The sequence below is a fragment of the Rhynchophorus ferrugineus genome, unplaced genomic scaffold (genome assembly GCF_030347505.1).
Source record: "Rhynchophorus ferrugineus isolate W39M unplaced genomic scaffold, kcgeb_rfMv2 rfM4, whole genome shotgun sequence".
Lineage (NCBI taxonomy): Eukaryota > Metazoa > Arthropoda > Insecta > Coleoptera > Curculionidae > Rhynchophorus > Rhynchophorus ferrugineus.
Genome location: NW_027472583.1, coordinates 17,680 through 33,131, shown reverse-complemented (window position 1 = coordinate 33,131; position 15,452 = coordinate 17,680). Strand labels below are relative to the sequence as shown.

At 28.9% G+C, this 15,452-nt stretch overlaps 1 protein-coding gene and 1 long non-coding RNA gene across 3 annotated transcripts; one reads left to right on the top strand and one right to left on the bottom strand.

The window, feature by feature from the left end:
* Positions 1–2,822: 2,822 nt before the first annotated feature.
* LOC143196028 (uncharacterized) lies at positions 2,823–15,324 on the bottom strand. 2 transcript variants are annotated; one of them, XR_013005645.1, is made up of 3 exons: positions 15,134–15,250; positions 14,997–15,078; positions 2,823–2,952 (listed from the first exon to the last, which is right to left on the bottom strand). It is a non-coding gene; the product is annotated as an uncharacterized LOC143196028 (long non-coding RNA). The 2 variants fall into 2 exon arrangements; XR_013005644.1 differs by lacking the exon at positions 2,823–2,952 and adding an exon at positions 14,439–14,707 and having other exon boundaries at positions 15,134–15,324.
* Positions 12,457–14,545, top strand: Tango10 (Transport and Golgi organization 10). Its single transcript, XM_076403609.1, has 6 exons — positions 12,457–12,711; positions 12,773–12,913; positions 12,965–13,144; positions 13,199–13,676; positions 13,737–13,994; positions 14,067–14,545. Exons 1-6 carry the CDS (start codon positions 12,613–12,615, stop codon positions 14,384–14,386), a joined length of 1,476 nt encoding a protein of 491 aa, XP_076259724.1. The 5' UTR covers positions 12,457–12,612; the 3' UTR covers positions 14,387–14,545.
* Positions 15,325–15,452: the final 128 nt, after the last annotated feature.

The window sequence follows — 15,452 nt, the reverse complement described above, 5'->3', positions numbered from 1 at the left end:
ATTCCACGAGTCAACGTAATCGAGTTCTTTTCATCCGCCGAAAGTATTTTATGCAAACTGCATAATTCCTTGCAAAGCAAAATAACAACAAACAAGGTTTGTCGAAAGTGAAATTTAGTTAAATATATTCGTAATGTTTTGATATCACGGCCAAACGAGGAGAGCTAAAAGAGTTCAAGATTACATTATTGCCCTCGGGTAAGCTTTTTCCTAATGGTAGCTGATGTCAATGATGAAATTGACAAATTCATATAATACTTCGGTGATGATTCAACTGTTATCTCCTAATCCAAGATTTGCGGCACTATTTCACAAATGATTCGATGGGTAATAGACTAATAACGGTTCTTAACATACCCAATTACAAATAGTCCAATGGTGTCAAAAATGTCTCCAAAACAAGTAACACGGTTATTGAACTTAATACGTAAAAAGTTTTTTGTCCGGTGCGTAATACACAAGTCTTTTATTTCATTACAAATGGCCGGTTCTGCCACAACGAAACAAACCTTTACGTAGGATATTTAAAAGTGGATATTTTAATCCAAAATATAAGGAACGCATTTAAGCAGATTATTGGATGAAAATAATAAACAGGTGTTACCTACAACTTGAAATGTCTTAAAAAAACAAGTACAGTTTCTAGAAGATCGATATTACTCAACTTAGTATAAACAAACACAACATTTTTTTTTATGACAACTATATATCTTACTTATCAAATGATCAAGGTCGGTGCAATCATTGCCCCTGTACTAAAGAAAAGGCGATAGTAAATATTGCAAAACCTATAGATGCATATGTTTGTTTGTCTTGAGTTTTAAAAAACAGCTGACGATTTAGTTTAGATATCATATAGAGATTATAAAGCCGCACATTTTGTATTACTATATTTATTAGTATAGTAAGATTATCAACTAATTTTAAAGGATTTACATTAGAGGGTAATGCATTCTTAAAATAACAAGATAGCATAACATAATTAACAGCATCGAATACGTCTGTATCCACATTCTCAACAAATGTATAATAATAAGGTGTAATAAGGTAAATAAAGGTATAATAAGGTGTGTCGATGTTGAAATGGACTAAATCAAGCTGTGTATTAACTATTTTATTTCAAAGCCGTCAAACGTTTAATTTATAAAATCTGCAAGATTTTCTATTAAGGTTAATCTAAATATCATTGTTAATCATTGTTGTTAATTATTTATATATCATTCATTATCTTCCTACGAAAAAAATATATTAAAAAATATAATAAGGAAAATAGCATAGATATTACGAAACCACTAACTTTTATTGAACAAATGCTCATTTCTTGGTCTCTGTTAGAAAAAACATTTACGACAATGAATATATCCGAATCAATTTAAATTGTTATTTTATCCAGTTTGTCAATTAAAAAATTAACTCAAAAGAGTACTTTATATACCACTTATAAGAGCTTGTATACGTTAATTTGCAAGATTTTTTGTAATAGTATGTTAAGAGCAATTGACGAATCTTTTGATAATAAAGTGGTTCAGAAACAGTAACACATATACACTTTAATTGCGAAAATATTATAGTATTAGTCATAAACATTTACTAAACTGCATAATTTTATACGCAATATTAATTAACAATAATTAGTAAAAATTATGCTGTAAAAATATTAAGTACTCTTTACGATCTATTTCTTTATTACTTCTCTAGATTTTTGAAACTCAGGTTTATCTGGACTTTATTACTTATAGTGATCTTGAAACCAGAATCTTTGGAATTAAATCCAACAGTAAGAGAATGACTGGTCTAGAAGACAGTTGTTGTTACTCAACATAGCTATTGGCGTAACTGGGAAGTTGTTTTGTATGTTACATTTACACGGATCAAAAATCACTTCCAAACCTAAATATAAATTAAAAATAGTATCTTAAGGGGGATTCAAACTCGCGAATATACGCTACCAGACAACATAATTATCAGACGCGATAACGATTTCTGAATTAGGCTACGCATTAAATTATAATTGCTAGACAACACAAGGTAGAATAAAGTAATAAATTATATACAATAAAAATTAGCATAGAAAATAGATTTATAAAAATTTTAAAAATTAATAAAAAAAATGACCGCAAATGACTTATACGTGATGACACGAAACGCGTTAATATTTCGGTTCAAACACGTCAATGTCAATGTTTCGAATTCAACCTTTATTTACCTGTCTTAGTTATGTAATATATTTTTGTCCCTGATAACTTCGTATAGTTTCAAACAGCCTTTCTCTAACAACGAATAACGAAATAACCCAAATTTTTAATATATATTTGATAATCAATAGATAAAATAGCAATAATAATATTTAGTACCTTGATCCCATTAAAATATAAATATAGTGAGTGATTATCCCCTCTAATTTGTAACAATACTAGGCATTATAGCGTAAACAGCGTTTTAGAAACAGAGAAAGATTCATTTTTCTTTTTAGTTGGGAATTATAATTATACACCAGTGATTACAACATATTTATTATGAACTCTTGTTTATATATTGTTAAGTTTAAATATCTTTTGTTGCAAAACATTTCTAATAGATAAAATTAGTAAAATATATTTAAATTTAAATTAAGAGCATAATATATGAAATGGTAGGGTTTAAAATAAACATTTTAATTTACTTGAAGACTGTTTTATTTTACGGAAAACAAAAACAAAAAAAAACAAGCGCGAATTTGTTATCTTCGGTTCTAAATTTTACAGGAATACCAAAACTGATATGTTTATTATTTTGATATTCGTTGGTTTGTATCCATGCAAACTGTTAATATCGCTATAGAAGGTGGTTGAGAGTCATATTATGGTCGTGAACCTACCAGTACCGGTTTTGCAATAATTTTTGCATATTTATATTGAAGTTTATAGAAGTAATTGAAATCCTGATCCATTTACTGTTGCAATAACAATCTCTCTGAAAAAAAAAAACATAAAACAGCATGAAAAACGTATCGAGCCAAGGTAGAAGGTACTATTTTTGAAGTTTTTAATCCTTCCCCATCCTCTATGTAATAAAAAATTGATTTATTCCGGTCTCCCCATTTAATCATTCAAAATAATGCTAAATATTCTTTAATATACGTTTGTTTGTGACATAAATTGAGCCAGTAAACCTCCCGTTCTGCCTTTTACTTTAAAATCGCCATCTTTAAAGCACTGAAATCGATTTTTATAAATAATTTAAACATGTTCCCTATAAAGTTCAACAAGTTTACAATGATGTTCTGCATCAGTTTTCTTAAAATATAATGAAAGTTTTCAAAGTAAAATAATGTATAGAGAGAACAAAATTTGATCATTCTGTAGCGACCTTGAGGCATGTCGAGTTTTACATCGTGGAATAATGGTCAACAAAGTACCCAGAAATATAATCCCAGATGTTGAACACGGGCGAGGCGCCAGCAGCGCCAACTAGAACCCGATAACGAATAGCTGGCGGCAACCCCGAGACGTTTATCTGGGATGTTATTGAAGGGTATTTCGATTCATTCAGTGCTCAACCATCGTTTGGTTTAGACGTGCCACCATCGACTGCCCAAGCCTCGTCTCCAGATAACACCGCTGCCATCCGTTTTATCATTTGTATTTTTCACATTTTCTATATAGCAAATAAATAACGGTCATATAATGTAAACACCACTGTTTCATTTCGTTTTACCTCCATTCACCGAGCCACATCATTTACCCTAAAATTATAATACAACAAAAAATTGCGTTGTGAGAAACTAAAAGTTATTAGATGTTATTAAGGCAAATAAACATCTTAGGCTCAACACATGGAGATACTAATAGTTAATATAAAATTATCATATCGTCATATTAGACATCTATCAACAACATAATCTTCAAGTATGAGCGATTTCGTAACACCAACAATTTAAGTTGTAATAATACATTTTTTAGCAAATTTTTTAGTTGTTTCTCAAATGCAATTTTAATACCAGTGAGTGCTACAAAAGTGAGACATCTATTTTAATTGTTTTAAAAAGGATATAATAATTCTGACTTAAAATGTCACTGATATCATTAATGTCTGTAATTTTTATGAGAGGTTAGAAGGTGATATCCACATATTAGCTCTGATGAATATCGAATAGATATTAACTTTATAATTTGTTAATACTTATGTTAACTATCTATATATTATACTGTTAGGCATTAAAATTGAAATGATTCATCATGTAAAAGCAAACGTATAAAATAAATGAAACTGGCACCTAAATTATTCAAGTGGTCAAGTAGAAAACGTCATTCTAAAAACACTAAAATAAATTATATATATTGCTTATATATATGTAAAATATAATAAAGTGAATCGTCAACAGAAACTCAATGGCTTAATAAAGCAAACAAATTGCGTGATTGCAATTGATGTATTATGTAAAAACAATGGATGTTATTCAAGTATCCAGATTATAAATTACGATATATCAATGTATAAATACAAAAATTATGGTGATTAATAAATTTAGTTTATATAAATTCGTTGTAAATAAGGTAGAATACCAATTAAATACTTATATTACATATTTGAACATAACATAATCCATAAAATAATGTTTATTTTACAATGAAATATGATTTGAAAGGAATTCAATAATAAATTTGATAATAGCTTCTGATCTGGCTAAAAAAAGACACTTCGAGTAAAGACTAAGCCCTTCAGACTATCATAATTCTGCAAGAGACTTAACATAAAAATACAAATTCACTACGTCGCTTATTTAACATTCACGATAAGATTAGTTTAATCTTCAATGTTGTGATGCCGTCTGTACAGTTTTACGTTATGTTTTGAAGTTTTGACGTTCAACTCATAACAAGTTATTTGCAAACACAAAATAGTTGTTGAATGTTTTTTACTGGCCAGCTTGTACGACCACGCAGACACATAAAACAAATAATAACAGTTTTTATACAATTTGTTAGATTATGATAGCATAGAAAAAGACTAGTATTTGCTAACTTGTAGACCTTAAACTAGTTGCACTGGCTAAAGAGTTTCCTGTTGCAATAGTTAAACAAACTTACGAATTAAAATAACCCATTATAGAATGTAACTAAATGATTAATATAACTGATAATTAAAATATCCAACCTGTCAAGGAGAAAGAACATTCGAAGCGTCGTAAAATAAATGATAAGTAATAACAATTTAACTTAAAATAATTGCATATTTTTCTGAACATAAGCACACTTCACAGAATGTGCGGATGAGGTAACAATATTTGTTTCATTGCCATTAAGTGTATTTATTATAGTCTAAATTTTTTCATAAAGTAAACGACTGAAATATGACGTGACCGCGTTTTTCGTATTTATTCGAAGACTTGTTTATATTGATTATGTCTAAATAATATCAAAGTGAATTAGATTGTTAAATTTAAAACTACACACAAACTTGTTAATTCATTTATAAAAGTCAAATGTTAAGTCTAACTTAGCCGATTACAGTACGTAATCAAATTTGGAAACAGAAGGGCGTACCTAACGTTTTTTTAAACGGAAATGGATTTATTTATGTCCATTTTTAGTGACACGACCTACTCAGGGTAGCCAGAAGGAGGTCCTTCCAAAGGCATATACAGTGCCATCCCTCCGATAAGGGCAATTTCAGGGTAGTACAAACAGGTGTACTGGTAGTATTATGAAGATGTATAGGATAGTATAGTATAAATACATTTTTCTTACGTGACTCGCAACAGTTACTTTCAAAAATGTTACTGCTAATCAAAGCGGATTATGCTGATTATATGCTGAATATGGCAGTGGTGGTAAAGCGTTAGTAAAACGTGATGTGATATAGTCTATAGTTTTATATATAGTCTATTCAAAGTTTATTTGTATATGCGTCATTAATTTGCTTAATGTATTGCCTGCCGCAATTTGTAAATTCGTTTTAGAATCAGACAATATTTTCCTTCTCATTTTATTCTAGTTAAAAAGACACAATGCTGTCTGATTAGTTCGAACACGCAAACGAATGAGCCTGTCAAAGTTTTCCGATTGTCACACGTACTCAAAATTATTCAAAATATTAGTCATAACCCGTCTACATACGAATGGGTGACAACATCTTGATATTGGCTCTATTCAAAATATACGAAATATATAGTAACAGTGAGTGTGCAAACTATTTTATCGGTATTAACATAATTTAATAAAATTATTTCAGCGAAAATTGTTAGTCTGGAAAGTGTACATAAAAGAGTTAGGAACAAGCAGCTTTTTGAGGGATGTAAGACATCTCTTCATACACTCTTACAGGGCATAGAATTAATCCTCGAATAATCCTCGAAGAGGTCTAATGGAATTTCCAGACAGTGCCTTAAAGAGAATTAAAAATAATAAAAAAATCATTAAAAAGAATATCTTAAACTGGTACTAGGTAAATATAAATGAAATGTTTCATTGCGTTTTTTGAAATTACCTTTTGTTAGAAATAAGCCCGAAAAAAGATCTACAGTAGATCACATGGCTGAACATTATGGTCACATAGTATTGACTTCCTCCTTATCACTGTATATTCAATCCACTCGAGTTGATATGAGGGGTAGCAAATACTTATTATAATAAACATGCTGATCGAGAAGGATATTACATCAATAACTGTATGGATATATGGAAGGAAGAAGTTTAAGTAATTTTTTTACGGCTAAACTGGGACGTACACAATAAGTTAAGCAAAGCAACCCAAGAGGACAATAAAAGCCTTCAATATTTATAGAACAATTTCAAGCTATGGAGTGGAAGTATTTCTAGAATCATTCTTGTATGGACAAAGAAGATGCCAAAGCAAAGCAAACAAAAAGCACAGTCGATGGATGCGATTCATCCCACATATATAAAGAGGGATATATAGATCATTTTGATATAGATTACCTACTAACTTAGTTCCTATTAGGTCACAAATGTTATAAGAAGTCCAGCACGATATTGTAAAGAATAAAATAGTATGATGCATTCACTCTTTAAATGCGATCGTTGAAGATAGTGTACATCAAAACAAAAAAATATGTATAAAACATAAATCAGCGAACAAACAGTTCATTTGGATAAATTAACAATATTTTGTCAAGTACATATATTCCCAATATATCAATTATACTTATTTAAATATTTTCACTATTGGTAATTGTATTATTATACAGAATTATAGTCAATTAAGTTATATTTTTGTTCTTATACCAATTGTTTTAAAACCCATATTGGTTGTATCGAAATACAAAGAAAAGGTTGCAAGTAAAATACCCTTACTCGTTCTTGCTATACTGGTATCAAATATTTTTATTAACTGCATTACAGTTGTTTTAAGCAATTTTTAGTTTTCTTTCGTCCTTCATGGAATGAACTGCAACTTTTACAGTGTGGTTCAAAAATATACTTATTTAATCATATAACTAGAATATATATAAATCTATAAGTCCATAAAAACACACACATCCTATAATTGTAAATACATTTTATTATTTAAAAAATCGCTGACTAATTATTTCACGGCTTTTGCTTTTACATGAATTTTTGAGCTGAAAAAAAACTACTAGAAATCGGAGGGAACTAAATATGGTAAATAAGATAGATGTAATAATGCTTACTTTTATCTATGTACAAGAGAGTATGCTGTTTTGATGAAAAATTATTTTTTTTGTTTTATAAACTAAACATGCGGTGTAAAAATAAAATTTCTTTGCCTTCAAAAATCTGAACATGTTCCTATTACTAAATTATGAAATTATCGTTAGCTCCTTATTTTAATTAGGTACTATTTTATCCAAATATATTTGTTGTATTTAATATAGTTGTTTGATATTTACTTTTGATGTAAATCGTTGAAAACATCAATTAATACATATTTCTGTCAATATATATAAAACTTCTATTGTTTTAAATATCTTGAACGTTTTGATATAACTAATGAGTCATCATAGATTCGATAAACATTATTTTCGTGCCTAAGAGTTTGACTTTACTCATTAATGTGTTGCACTTGATCAATATTTCATCCCCTGTCACATAATCATCAGATTTATTTTGTTTGCATAGCAACAACATTCCGATTCGTCCATAGGTTGTTGATTCGTGAACAAACGCGGCATTCGATTCGACCACAATTTAAGCACTCCATAAAATACAAACCATAAAATTAATAAATTAAATAAATAAAAACCATAAAAATTACTTACATTAAATATATTTTTAAGGCCACCTATGCTAGGACACTTAGGAGTAACTTATTGGGTTTCAAACTATCTCAAATTCTAATTTTCAATATCGATTGATGCTGAATCAACACTAACATCGACAGCTTTGATGTCCAACATCTGATATCTATAAGGGGTTCGTTCCAAAATACAAACTAATTATGATTCAGATAGCATGTGATTTTGAAAATATAATCCGTATTTATACATATAGTTATTTTATATATAATTCTTACTATATGTTTGATACAATTTATATAAAATTTAAAATTTTTATATATCTATAAAATTAACTTCTTAACTACATTTATATGATACCATTAAAATTCAACTTTCCAATTTTTCTTGCAAATTGTTCCTGAGAATATACCATAAGGTCAATGTTAAAAGATGCTTGAGATAAATACTTATTCTGATGACGTCTATTGCTGACGTTGACAAGCACAAGCCATTAAACCAACAGTTTTTTGTTCTTGAAAACCTAATAAATGAATAATGTTCCGTTTTATGTTCAACTGTTTTTTGTTTTCAAGATAAAATATGTATAATCAGATTTTGTATTTAAATATCCAGTTCCTCAATAAGTTTAAGGTTTAAGAAAAAAGCAGTTGTATTATATAAGGTATATTTTATTCTTTAAATATAAACACCCTTAAAATTTTATCTAGTTTATGACTTTATTATACTTTCAATTCAATTACAATGTTTGTCTACTGTAAATCAGGTCTTTTCTTAGATTTATGAGTATATTGACCAGCTTGGAGTTAATTGACGAGTAAAATTCCTTTTTACAATCCCGCGTGTACTGAAATTACAAATAATATGACTTTTCACATAATATATTTTGGAATTAGCTCATATAGTTTCCAAACTATAGAAAAGTTTTAAACTTATGCTTTATACCACAATATATCTACTTTTTACCTTGACATTTGTTCCCTGTATCCTTATTATCTGTCAAAGTCATCAAAAACGACTTTTTGCACCAATTGTTCTTAATTATCATTATGAACTATTTTGTCAATTTCCTTTAATGATTTTTTAAAATAATTAATTAATTGTTTTATTTTAACGAGAGATGTCCATAATGAGCACACTACAACATTAAAATGAACTTGTGGTGAATAATTACTCCAACACTTATGATGCAGAAGCAGAAAAATTAAATCTATAATAACAACAGATTGATTTAATACCTTGTTTTCAATCTAAGCATCTTATCTAAAACCGTGATGTACCGAAAGCGATAAAAGGAAACTTTATTTAAAAAAAAAACATAAAAAAATTAAACCATTTATTTATAGCAGGATATTTAGAAATAAAATACTTAATAGGGTCAAAACATTATAATTTGGTCTATTTTGGCCTGTGCTTATTAACAATTTCTTTTTAAATTAATAACTAGTTTTTTTAGCTATTAAAATTTCCATTCAATAAATAAGATCCCATGTATTTATTTAAAAATATAAAGATCATGATGAATTTGAAGGTACCAGTAGTGCACAAAGCATTAGTCAATACGGTCTTCCAATTGCTGCAATCGCCGTGGTATGTTTGTAAACTTATGTCTTTAAGTAATTGCTTGTAAATGTGTTATTATAAAGAAATCTATAAAAAAGAGAGTAACTTTAAATTGGTAACTTGTCAGTCGGCAACTTTTATTCCAATATATTGAAATGTATACTTTATATTTAAAATTAGATATGAAAATTAAGTATTTTTGTAAAACTAAGATATTTGATAAAGAATAAAATTATATATTACGAAACATAATTAAAATCATATCGAACATAAAACATCGGACGATTCTAGATATTTCTCAATATCATCTCCTAATTTAAACTATTTCATTTAAAACTATAATAAAATCTCCGAAGTTAAGATAATGGCAATTTCGTATTCCTCAAATAAATAAAACATAACGTATGGAGATCACGAACGGGCATACGTTAGCCGCAACGGCTTTAAAAATAATTTAAAAGGTATACATGGCCCATATTGATGACAAATTGCATACTGTAGAATAGACATACATAAAAAAAACCTACCGCCAAAAAATATGTAATAGGGAGATACAAAATATTTGAACTTGTTTCAAGAGGATTAAAGGAAATGAGAAAACAACCATTGATCTAAATCAATATAACGATAACAACGTCTGCAGACAATTTCTAAGGGCTCTTTAAGTGTTGTGATGTAATCCTTGTTTCTGGATATGCTGAATCCGAAAATTATTCTAATTATTTTTTTTTCGTGGAATGAGATTTTTCTTGACAGTTTCTACATATTTTTTATCTAATATACTTTCACTAGCATACACTTAAACCATTTATTTCTCCCAGTAAGTCTTATGTATGTACATTTTCGCTTGTGGGAAGAACCTGAAAGTTCTTTTTGAAGCTGTCAACAGTATTCTGATTTTGAGAAGCTCTATTTCTCTTGGTATCTTTTATCCATGTCTTTATTGTCCTGGTGAAACCATTCACCTTACTTTTAGTCTCATTGGCAAGTTAGATTATGATTGTCTAAAATTTCCTCTTGACGTCCTTAAAAGAAATCTAAACTTCTTTTTGAGGATCCGTTATGGTCTTGATAAATTGTGGGTCAGTCATAAGGCGTTCAATGTTTAACATCCAAAACCGATAAAGTTCTTGTTCGATAAAAGAAACGTATGATGATATTAAAACGAAACTTAATGATGTTTATGTGAACTCGACATTAATTATGGGATAGCTTAATGCAAATATAGTCATACAAGCATGTTTATTGAGTCATCACTTCTGAAACTATTGAAAATATCAATATTGAAGTAAAATGTTCTAACCAGCATTTATTTTGAATTATATATTTTAAGATATATATTATACATAAAAACCCTTTCTTTTTTTACCAAGGATAAATACTAATCATCAAAACTATTTTAATACTATATATACAAAAAAAATATAGTCAATCATTTCTTGATTTAATTGCTAAACATTCCCTGGAGTATTCTTTTAAATTTTGTAAATAAGGGGTGGTAATACAATTCGAATCGCAATTACTTTGAATCATTGTCCCATTGTTTTGAAAAAAAAATGATTAAAACCATTTATTTGAATGTTAGATCTACTGGGTTTTATCTTAGGATGTTAGAACGTGGCACATCTGGGACTATATGTTAATATGTTAATATGGATATTATGTTAAAAATGAGAGAGAAAAAACACCAATGTAATTCTCTATGTTTCAAATTCTCTGGATATATAAACCTATCGAGTTAACAGTGCTCAAATAGGATAAATAAAAAATAATACTTATGCAACATAGAACACAAATATTTTATTCGCATTATCATATTATTAAGTAACCAAAAATAAGGCCATAAAACCATTAAAATGATTTAATGTGAAGTTCGAATTATTTCTGTCTGCAACACTTTTAACATCGGTACTTCTAAATCTTTCCAATACCTTCGCACAGACACTTGATATATGATGACTAGTCGCTGCCATGTACCCTTCTTCGCCAAACGTTTAAATAATAGACAGTTTATCTACCGTAACGTAAGTGTTTAGTTTCAAACCAATTATGCTGGAACCCAAAACTATTCCGCAACAATTTTCATTTAGCATCTGATGTTACAACGGTGAGAATAATACCCTACAAACTACATAGTAACAACTTTCAAAGAATCCAAAAAAACACAATACAAAATTTCAATTGTATTCTATTTAAATCATTCAATACTTTAGTTCTGTTAATATTACTTGAGTGATGTCATAATTATCATAATAATTAATATCTTCCAGTTATATTTTTTGAAATCTGTATAAACGTCCCATTTTAACTTAGGTTTCTTCTCATTAAATTTTGCAGATATTTCACAATATACTTCTTAATGAGATGCGCTCATAATGTATACTTATTTTTGATCGTAATTATTATTATAGATTTTTATTTTATTTTTAAGTTCCAACTTTAAATTTATCTATTATTAAAACGTTTGTATTAAAATTGCTATCAAAATATTATTTATTAATAAAAGTTTTAAAAATCTAAAATGTATTTTATATTATACATTTTTTGAAATATTCCCAGCATTAATTTTGGAATTACTAATGAATTTCTTTCTTTGAAAATTTTCTATAGAAATCTTGTTTTTTAAATTTATTAGAATACTGTGTATGTCTGGTTACATAAATCATAGATAAACAGTTTAACAAACTAATTGACGAGTATTTCAACAACATAACCCCATCAAATATTATTTAGTATTTATATTACGTTTTATTAATATAACAGTTTCTATGTATTCAAATATATACATTTATATAAGCTATAACTCGTAAATATCAAATTATTTTCATTATTATTGATTCTATTACATATCAATGATGTTTGACGATGATGAAATGGTCGGAGCAGAGACACTATCTGCAAATAAAAATTCATCCCCAGATGAAGAATTCTTTGATAATTGCCAAATAACAGTAAGTATATATTCACAAAACTCCTGGTTGATTCTGCTACATAATACTGCTACGTTTGTAGACTGACAACTCCGATAATATATTAAGAGTTTTAAAAAAATTATGGATTGATCAAAATATGTGCGATATATATATAAAGGTGGGCGACCGACAATATGGAGCTCACAAATTAATTTTATGTGCTTCCAGCGATGTCTTTCAGGTTGGTGCTATATTTTGATGTTGCACTAATATTTATAAAACTTGTCTTTAGGCAATGCTTATGAATTCAGCTTGGTCCGAATGGAAAGAAAGTCATATTGAATTACAAGAATTGCCAATTTGTGAATCGGTATTTTCTACTTTCCTTGAATATTTTTATACTGGAAAGATTCTTATTACTCATACAAATGTCATGCCAATTTTAGCATTAGCAGATAAGTATTTAGTGAAGGTAATAAGTTTTTTGTAATAATGTGTTGGTTGTACCAGAATATATACATTCCAGAGTTTAACTCGTACATGTATACAATATATGTGCAAACATGTACCTCATGCAGCATCTCATAATCAACTTTCATCTTGGCTACAATACAGTACCATATGTGGTCACACCCTCATTTTTGACACATGCCAAAATTATTTAAAATGGAATTTTGAGGCAGTGGCCAATACTTCAGATTTTACAAACATTGCCTGTGATACATTTATAAAAATTTTGCAACAAAGTGATGTGGTTGTATATAATGAAATTATGTTATATAATTGTGTTGTAAGATGGTTAGAACTGCAAAAAATTAAAATGGATAAGACTGACCATGGTGACTACAAAAAGTTTAGTGAATTAGTGGAGAAAGTCATGAAATATATCAGGTTTCCAATGATGACTCACAGGGAGTTAGCTGACTTGTTAATGTCGCCAATGATTAGGCAACATGAAGAATTTTTTGTTGATAGAATGGTAATAGGATTAAAGTACCATTCAGGCAAGATATGGGGTTAAAATTTACTAGTTGCAAAATTAATCAAATTAAAATATATTTTAGGTTATTCAGATGAGCTACAACCATATTATGATACAGAACCCGAACTATTTCAAGCTAGATTATACACATCAGATAGCTGTTCAGCATCATTAAGTATTGAAAATTTCTGGAATCTCCAGAGTTACCATTTTAGTGCATTTCTTTTTTCCTCCCACCTATCTGCTGCTGAACATGAAGCTCATGAAATAAGCCAATGGGAAGTTGGTTTATATCCAAAAGGAGTACACTTCAAAAAGTGTTTCTTAATACTTTCCCAAGGTAAATGGGTTTTTGGTAAATCATTATTGACTTTTTAGGACTCATATTTTCATAGCATTAATATTGTTACAGGTACACTAGAGGTTCCGGAAGAGATATTAAGAACAGTTCGATTATCACTAACATGTAGGGAATCACCTATTAGTAATATGAGAATAAAAGTATCAGTTTTAATTTATGGAATACATGGTGGTGTAGAACATGTTATGGAAGTGAAAGAAAGAATTCATCATTTCACTCCTAAGGATAGGAGACTTAATATAGACAATTTAATACCATTTAATGCTCTAAATCCATCTGCTGTAAAAAGGTCCTTCCATGAGACTCCTTATCTTATTGGCACAGAAAGGGATCTATTGAAACTAAATATTGTGATCTCACCAATCAAATAACTTGATTGTTTTAGCAAGGCTATGTATAAAATGATAATAAAATCATCAAGAATACATATAACAGCATCATATTTTTATAATTTGTATAAAGTGTCTTAGTAAATATATAAGATCTAACAAATGTTTATTAATATAGCTATAAAGAGATTATGTATTTAATATATTTTTGTTTATTATAATATATTAAAATATAGTATCTAATTAACAAAATGGATACCAACACCTTTACAAAGAATACTTTGAATAAACTAATTGGGTGACCGATAGTGCTATAAACTCACGTTGATTTTTCACAGGGATAATACTGATATTCAGCGCACTCTGAAAATTTGGAATTATTATAATTGATAGGGGAAAAGGAAAAGATTTTTCAAGTGTGGCTTTCAAATACCAACCGATATTGCGCGATGCGATATATGCGTCATTTCGATCAAATATTTTGTTGTCATTCTGACTTCATTATTGTATAGCTTTTGATTTAAAAAAAACACGTAAGTATATTGAAGTCGTCTTTACATCATTACAAGAGTTGTAGCGATTGGAATAACCTGTAACCGGACGGGGCTAAGATAGCTCAGACTTGCATGATTGACGTGTTAAAATTACCCACCTAATTTACTCTCTATATTGGCCCAGTCATAAAGATGACACGACGAACGTGCGTGTAAATTTGTTGGTCCGATCCGCATTTCCTGGAACAACGCTCTTTTTATGGCCAATATATCGATATCTATGGTGGATACAGACCTGAGTATTCGGGGCGAATTTCGTGGGAAAAGTGAAAATGCGCATGAGTAAAACTGAATTCGGCGAATAGGTTTCAAAATTGATTCAAAGTCGTCGTCCGCATGCACTTTGCTTAGTGTTCACCTCAATGACTTTGAGAGCTTGGCGACGAACAGGACGCAGATCTGACGAAGAAATTTGAACGAACGTGGGAAGAATAGGGGGGATTATGAATCACATATTTTGATTTCGAAAAAATAACCGTTTTTCGTTGTAATTTAATTATTACTATAAAGATGTCTTTGAATGATAAATGTGTTTTATATCTATTAATGATTAA